The sequence below is a fragment of the Hibiscus syriacus genome, unplaced genomic scaffold (genome assembly GCF_006381635.1).
Source record: "Hibiscus syriacus cultivar Baekdansim isolate YM2019G1 unplaced genomic scaffold, ASM638163v2 tig00112443_pilon, whole genome shotgun sequence".
NCBI lineage: Eukaryota > Viridiplantae > Streptophyta > Magnoliopsida > Malvales > Malvaceae > Hibiscus > Hibiscus syriacus.
This window is the reverse complement of record NW_024063332.1, coordinates 1,518,142-1,526,345: the sequence shown is the minus strand read 5'-3', so window position 1 is coordinate 1,526,345 and position 8,204 is coordinate 1,518,142. Positions and strand designations below refer to the sequence as shown.

At 36.8% G+C, this 8,204-nt stretch overlaps 1 protein-coding gene and 1 pseudogene across 1 annotated transcript; both read right to left on the bottom strand.

The window, feature by feature from the left end:
* Nucleotides 1-311: 311 nt before the first annotated feature.
* Nucleotides 312-3,590, bottom strand: LOC120179622 (annotated as a pseudogene).
* A 2,399-nt stretch (nucleotides 3,591-5,989) lies between these two features.
* On the bottom strand, nucleotides 5,990-8,136 carry LOC120179678. The gene is made up of 5 exons (XM_039185210.1): nucleotides 7,961-8,136; nucleotides 7,381-7,870; nucleotides 6,615-7,125; nucleotides 6,458-6,539; nucleotides 5,990-6,261 (listed from the first exon to the last, which is right to left on the bottom strand). Exons 1-5 carry the CDS (start codon nucleotides 8,012-8,014, stop codon nucleotides 6,046-6,048), a joined length of 1,353 nt encoding a protein of 450 aa, XP_039041141.1. The 5' UTR covers nucleotides 8,015-8,136; the 3' UTR covers nucleotides 5,990-6,045.
* Between the last annotated feature and the right edge of the window lie 68 nt (nucleotides 8,137-8,204).

The window sequence follows — 8,204 nt, the reverse complement described above, 5'->3', positions numbered from 1 at the left end:
AAACGCCCTACAAGGATACTTAAACCATTCTCGATCACCATAAGGCTATGAGAGTATTTATTTGGACTTTATTGTTGGTTTGCCTCGAGTTGACCTAGGAGCTATTTTTGTTCATAGACCGTTTTCCAAATATGCAACATTCATTCTCATCCCTAAATTTTACTTAGCTGAATCGATAGTTTAATTGGTTTCCAAGCATCGAGGATTTTCACAGAGCATTGTCGATAAAAGAAACCACCATCCAAGATAGTAGAATCTAAAAAAGCACAAGTGCAAACTTCTGACTCTAAAAAAGCAAGGCAGCAACCAGATAGTAGAATCCGAGAACAAATTCATGCAATTAAAGAAAAAGTTATTTTCTCCGTTGAAAAAAACGGTTCATTCCTGATAGGCTGCAACTAAATTATCCCAGTAGGTGAGTCCAATGCCAAACCAAAAACTAGCGTTTCCTAAGCTTGAATCCCCAGAAAACAAATATATGATTCTATTCCAACTCATGCATCATAAACAAAGAAAGCACATCGTCGCAGCATAAGATAGTCTATGACAACGCATTCTCATAGGCGAGTAATAACTGCTTCCACCTCTGAAGGTGTATATAGATGGTATGGGGTGCTACTTTGGCAATATCAACATTGTTGGGAGTCACCTGCAGGAATATTGTTGTCCGATGACAGATATTAGTCAACGAAATAAACAAATATTTACAGCACAATCTAAAAAAATCCAAATATTTTAAGCAAAACTATACACCTTTTCTTCCATTACTTGCTTTAAAATGGACAGGGCAATTGTTTCGGCTTCTTGAAGAGTCAGGTCCTGCAGGGGGGGAACCCTTAATAAACCGCAAAAAATAGTTGAATCGGTACCATAAAACTTGATAACTTGACTCGTAAAGTTACTGAGTCGAGCACTCCCAAAGATGAAAAACAACATACAAACAGAGGTGAAGGTACCTTGTTGAATTGCTCTTGCAAAGAGCTGTCTGCACCTTCAGAACCCGAACCTATAGCTTTTGCATTGCATTGCCAAAATGTTCCAGAGGGATCCGTATAGTATCTGCAAAAAAGTTGGAATATGTAAATGACAGAATGAAGACATATGCCTGCCTATCAATACTTCGCCAGTCGATTTTGTTTTGCACTCTCTAGGAAGCATATTTGGGTTTCTTTTCTGACAGCCCGGATACTTCATTTTACCAGTCCAACCAAGCCAACCATTAATCATTCTAATTGAAAAATAACTTGGATGCCTTCCAATTTAAACACTTAGAGGGATCTATAACGACTTCTATATTATAAGTATAACAATACTAGACCGCATAGGTTTGAAAAAATATTCTACTTGGATCAATGGTCATGCACATTAATTGTAAATATTCCATAAATATGTTGGGGAATGGTAGCCACACATGTATACTACACATTAGAGCTTATTACAATTTTAATTTCTTAAAACCTCTTATCTAAACCAAGCATTCGGGCAATTAGTATGTACCATGTAACTATAAATCTACTGAATTACCACTTCCAGATAACTGCTTGATCGTGAGAACCGTATTAATTATGGTGACAGCAATTTTTAATAAATGGCATCCTTCAGAGAAAGGCAGTTCAGCGGCTAAGTTTTAACTGATCAAGAAAGCGATGATATAATTATTTAGTGACAACTAACAGAAATGTCTGTCCTAAAAAGTTAGTAATGCAACAGAAATTCATTCGGTCTTTCTCATGTGCTACTGAAAGTGATTTTTCTACATGAAAGCAAATACATGTAAATTTATAGGGTACTTACAAGCTAGGCCCATTCTCATCATGACCAGCAATGAGAAGAGACACCCCAAATGGCCGGGACTGCACAGGAAAACATTATTATATATGTAAATAAGCAGTTTGAAAGTAATCCTTTAGGTAGAATTCTATACCAGATGGCAAAAGAAACTGAACACATGACACAAGTATAGAAGTAATTCTAGGTATATGGCCCTCTGTTTATTGCTTACTAAGATGAGCAAAAATCATAATAGAAAAGGAAACATAAATATCTATGGCTATGTACAGAAATGATAAACAATTATACCATGGATTCTTCATCTCCTTCACCAAATCGAAGGGCCAGATCACAAAGAGCTTGTGTTGTGGACTCTACAGTCATTGGCTCACCATATGAAAATCTGTGGTTCTGTGTGAAAGTAAAAGATATCATCAGCATATAAGGAACAAATAAATTCATATCAAACGGTAGGTCACTAACAACTATGATACCTGAGTCTCAACTCGTGCATGTTCAACAAGTGTACGTGCATCAGCAATCAACCCACTCATAGCACATCCTATATGGTCATCAATTTCCATTATCTTCTCAACACTGCTGGGTTCCTGAAAGGGCATCCAGTAATGAGGCTCGGAAAAGGTTACAATAATCTACAATTCTACAATCCACAAAATCTACTATATGCGGCACATGCTGGATTTCAAGTATCATTTTAAGAAAACAAGTGGCTTCGACTGCATGCACGACAAAGCAAAGAAGTGACAGGTAAAGGAATCTTTGGGAATATAGAGATACATACAGAGAGAGGAGACAGAGATGGCAAGCTGAATCGAATACTTGACATGTCTTACAAATTTCAGTACATCAAAAGGAACCGACATACTGCCCAGCACATTATGTGAATCAACAATAATATCAGAATAACTGAATAAGTGATTGCAAACTCCATTCCTTGGACCCAGATTTTCAATTCTTTGGTCTCTATTAGTAATCAATATTGTCATGTTTGCAACTGAAGGGAAGATCATAGATCCAAAGAGACTCATATTCCTAACGAGTCTAAAAGCTAAACATGACTTCATCCTCCATGTAACTCAACATCTTAAAACACATCCTCTAAAATGCATTTTAGCAAAGCAAAAGAAATGTAATAAATATAGAACTATTTTTCTTCTATCACACACAAGGGCCAAATCCACAAGTAAATCACAGCAGAAATAGTTTGCAAAGATAATCACATTAAATCAAGTAAGATTACAGACCAACAATGGTGAAGTAATACGCTTCTCGACAGCCAGCACAACACCGTCTTTCGTCTTTATCCCAATTGCAGTCGATCCCAGCTGTAAAAACCCAAAATTTTCAACAAAAAAAAAAGAAAAAGAAAAGACCATATAGAATATTTTCCTCCAAAACTTTAAGGAGTTCGGTGATTTTCTAAGCAAACAAACAGAAAAAGGTTTTTACCTTGATGGCTTCAATAGCATATTCCACCTGAAACAATCTTCCCTCCGGCGAAAATGTGTTCACCCCACGGTCATACTCAGTCCTTCAGAGACGAATCACCAAACATTAAAAGGGGGCAGGGGAGGAATTAAACTTTATCATCAACAAATATGTTTTGATTTGGTTACCTGGTGAGAAACATCTTGGATCGATTGAGCGTTAGATCTAACAAAACCTAAAGAAACAAAGAAAACCCATAAATTTTTAGCTTATTTCTGAAAGGAAAATTAAAATGAGAGGGATGATTTACTTGCGAAAGATTGTATCAATGAGAGCAACCAAACGATGGGAAGGGAAAGCTGCGGCTTTTCTTAAAGTCTCCTAGTCTTCTTGCAAAACAAGCCAGCACATAAAACGACCGCGTTTCGGGTCTTGTATATAAATTTATTGTGAATATCGACGATTTATTGGGCAGGCTTCAGCCTTTCAACTAAATGGGCTTGAGAAAGTGATCTGCCCATACCCATGATTTTATTATTGGTCTTAAATTGTAAATATATTTAAAACATATGGATCAAATTGTAAATATATGTATCCATTGCATGAATAATTTAGAACTAATGTATTTTTTTATTAATATGGGGTAAGTACAAGTTAATATTTGTTATAAGATAAATCTCAACCTTTTGACATTGGACACTCACACCTCTGGCATTCATAGTACTGACACTCGGGCCCTTAAGAAATAACAACAATTCTTTTACCAATTAGTCCACTTTGTTCGTACTCAGAACTAATGTATAAAAAAATAAAAAGGAAATAGCTATCTTAAAATTTAGGGTAAACTATTTATTTAGTCACTCAACTACCACCTTAATTTTGTTTTTGTCACCTAATTATTTTTTTTCAAATTATTATTATTGTTACGTTTCATATCAAGTTGATCACCCATCATTAAAAATTAATGGTGATGCTTACGTGTTATCATAAGGTAATGTTACATCATCATTGAGAAATAAAAAATTATATATACCAAATCAGTAGTTCTGTTATTTTTTAATGACAGTGGACCAAAACATAACGCTAGTGATTTTTTTGAAAAAAGTTCATTAGACGACTAAAATGGAATTAAAATGATAATTGAGTGACTAAATACATAATTTACCTTAAATTTTATTGACACTTTATATTTTTTTAATAGACCAAATCCAAACTATCCATGCGTTGGATTGTAGTACATGCTTACAATTTGAATCATAGCACCATGTTAAATCTAAATTAGTATTTAGACTCTAAGTTGGCGACTAAACTGATAGAAGGATCTTATTGATATAATATCTTGAGGATTTAGTTAAAATATTCTAAAGTTTAAAGACTAATTTAGAATTTGGATAATAATAAAGACCTCCGATGCCATAAAATTCATTTAAAACTCAAATATATATATAACGATATACACTTAAAAGTGTAATGGAAAAAACATGAAGCACCAAAAGTCAATTTGAGATTTAGTTTAGGCACTTAAAAGTGTATTAAGCCAATTATAAACTAGTACAATGGTAAAATTATACTTTGACTCCCTCCAAAAACCTATAATTCCATTCCGACCCAAAGAAAAATCCGTTTCACCCTGATTGGAAGCAAAAACTTAGAAAACTTGCTTAGCCCCACACCTGAGAACAGTAAAGGAGTAGAACCAAGAACCATTCGAATTAGCTAAGTAGTCTGTAGATGATGCTAGCCTACGCATTGTCAGGCATGCTATGTTGTGTATTTCTTCTGCAACTGCAACTTCTGCTATATATTGTCTGGTTTTGGTTTTACGTGTGTGGTCTTTTCTGGTTGTTTTGGTCTTCTTGTCTTTGTTTCTTCACTTTGTCCTTGTTCTTCACTGTAAGATACTGTGACTGGCAGTGGATCTATGGGGGTCAAGCAGAGGAAAAGCTTTGTTGTAATTTAGCTGCAACAATGGCCATGGGGAGCGAATACAAAGGCTGATGAATGCTACTCCTACCGCAAAACTTTTATCAAAAGCTTTATCATCGTGTCGCGTAAGTCAAAGACGTTTTCATAAGAAACACTTTCTAAAACTCATTTTCCGTAGAACGTATTTTCTGCTGATGTGACCGATATCGATCATAATTTTTATTGATTGAATATTGAACATATGTGTAATACATGTCTATCGTTGTTATCGTCTCGACTCATACTCATATTTGTACAATTATGTCTTCAACATACATAGCATATTATAAAGGTGTTTTCCAGGCGTACTTTTTAAAGGTACTTTCCACGTAACTTGTATGCAACTTACGTGACATTTAGATTAAAGAAAATCCATTTTGTGTATGCCGAGAAGATAAAAGTGTATACTTTTGACCCCACGTATATATATATATTCAATTATCATGTTAGTGGAAGAATTGGTTCACTATCATTACCAGACAAGTTCCTTGTTCTACTCGAATAGAAGGAAACATAAAAAAGGACAAAACAGGACAGATACAATAGTTGAGGTTAGGGGTCAAACTTCAACTTACAATATTTCGGGATAAATAAAATTTTAGGGATCAAAACAAAATTTCAATAGAAAATATATAAAAAAAATATAAAATATACGATAATTGTATATTTTTAAGGGCACCCCGCCTAGGTCCATCCCTGGTCGCAAACAAAACAATATAACGATAAAAGGCAAATGAATGTGGCACAACAATGGTGAAAGAACTTTTAGAGCTGAAACTTCAGACACAGTTACTGATGTGATTTCTCTACATGAAAAAAGCTTTGCAAGAATGGTGGGGGCATTGGAAATGATCTATCTTTTCAGTATCTGTTATTGCAAGGTAAACAACCACACGAGATGTTGCCGGAAAAATTCGAGTTACCTCGGTTAATCATCGGTGCATTGTTCGACTTTTGCATTTGCTCTGGGTGTTGCTGTTGTGCCGAAGCTCTCCATTCCTCGACTTTTCGATGAACGATCGTCATTCTTTTCATTAGTTTCTCCTCTAGTTTTGATCTCATCTTTTGGATTTTCACCTACAAGATGAGAAGTTAATGTTGATCAACTAAGTGCGTCAGTGGCACATGATTAAATATATTTTAGAGCTTAATGAAAAAGTTCGAGTTAATAGGTTCGGATTAAGCTTTGAAGTATAGTCCAATTAGCACATTCAGTTGATGAAAAGAGTCGAATGTTCCGATATGGTAAAGCCGAGAAAGATCCAATAAGTACCTCGAGCTTTCTTGATTGAGCTTCTGCTTTTGCACTTTGAAGGCTCACCCAAGCTTGGATTTTTGCTTCCTCCCTTTGGTACCTATGACCCGAATAATAGTCATTACTAAGATGCCACACAACTAAGACAATGATCAAATGTATTTCACCTCTTTACCTCATGCAACATTTAGTCCTTTCCTCTTCCTCCCATGTAGAAGTTCTCCAATCCGAAACACTTCTCCGGCACGCACGGCCGGTCTCGAAATGTCTAAGGCTCTTCGACACGTCTTCCTCCTCTTCTTCCCTCGAGCTCCAATTCGATGTGATAGAATCATATTGAGACCCCAGTTGTAACTTAGCTAGATGACACTCTTGCAGCTGTGAAATGTCAATTGTGCTGTTAGAACTATTCGAATCGGCGGAATTCAACGGACCTGACCGATTAGCCGGCGTGTTATTCCGTGCAGGGGAGGAGCTCTTGCACGGCGTATGGCATCTAGAAGTCATCGAACTTCCGAGCGGAGTCATCTCATTCCCAACGTCCTTGTGGTTAACTTCATGGAACACTTCCATGCCTGCATCCTTCATGGTTGCACTGGCTGAGTTTTGGAAAAGAAACCCTTCTTTTGAGGGCTCTGAACATCTGAAATCCGGTAAAATCGGTTCTATTTCATCTGTGAACTTATCTACAGAATCATTGCATAAAAACGGATATGATTATAAAGCCGAATGGTATTCATCACGGTTTTAAAAAACGGTCCGCGACCACGATTTCGGCTACGATATAGCTGTTTCGCCGCCGTCCGAGTTACCCGCGACGGCCGCAATCAAGGTAAATCCGAAATAATTGAAAATAAGACCACGATTTGAAACCCTGCTATTCATCAGCTCACAATTAAAACGGTAGACCACAAGTTCCATTAAATGTATTTAGATTCTACCTTTTAGAAAGACATCAATGGAGCCATGGTGTCCCAATGAAACTGACTCTTTAAAGCTCGGGACAACCTTTGAAACATTCTCCTCAGTTACTCTTGATTTCTCAGAAAAAAATTCACCTTGTTGCTTAAAGTTATCACCTTGTTTAGCCACCTTGGACGACTGTGCCGGTGGCGGCCTAATGGGGTGAGTAGGAGAGTCATGGCAGCTGATTATCCATTTCTCTGCATCATCCCACTTCGAAGGAAAGCTTTTTCTACCACCGCCGCCGCTGAATCTGAAAACAGGCCTACCTGGTGTAGAAGGAGCTTCAAAAACTCCCCTTTTTGTTGTCACTGAGTTAACCCCAACTCGCCTCCTCTGCGTTGAAACATCCAAACCCGACATTGGAAAAGACTTGACAAACTCAGATGTCTCCTTGAGATTGAGCTTGCAAAGTGGGTCTGAAAACGTGTCTGAAAATGGGTTATCATTACTCTCCATCGCCGGTTCCTGAATCACATGAAAACACAAACGCATTAACTGCAGAAAAACACACACAAAAGAATGCAACAAATGTGGGATCTTTAAGCTCAAAAATACCCCATTAGAGAACAAAAGTGGAGCTTGGAAGTATTTGGGGCTTGCAAGATCCATGCTTTTTGTTGAAGATGAACTGGTTTTTCTTGGTCAAATGGGGTTTCTTTTTCTTGAAAAGACTAATAAGTCAATATAAACTGATGCATGTGAAAGCGATTGCAGTTTGAAGTTTGAACATACAATGGACTTAGCTAAACAAGGCAAATGCTTAGACCAGTAGACACCTATGAACCAATCAACTACTGTT

Excerpts from the sequence above, each read along its gene's own strand:
- LOC120179678 (XM_039185210.1), bottom strand. The coding sequence starts at position 8,014 with ATGGATCTTGCAAGCCCCAAATACTTCCAAGCTCCACTTTTGTTCTCT. Across the intron at positions 6,540-6,614 it reads AGGACTAAATGTTGCATGAG|GTACCAAAGGGAGGAAGCAA; the intron begins GTAAAGAGGTGA and ends TTCGGGTCATAG. Across the intron at positions 6,262-6,457 it reads CTCAATCAAGAAAGCTCGAG|GTGAAAATCCAAAAGATGAG; the intron begins GTACTTATTGGA and ends CTCATCTTGTAG.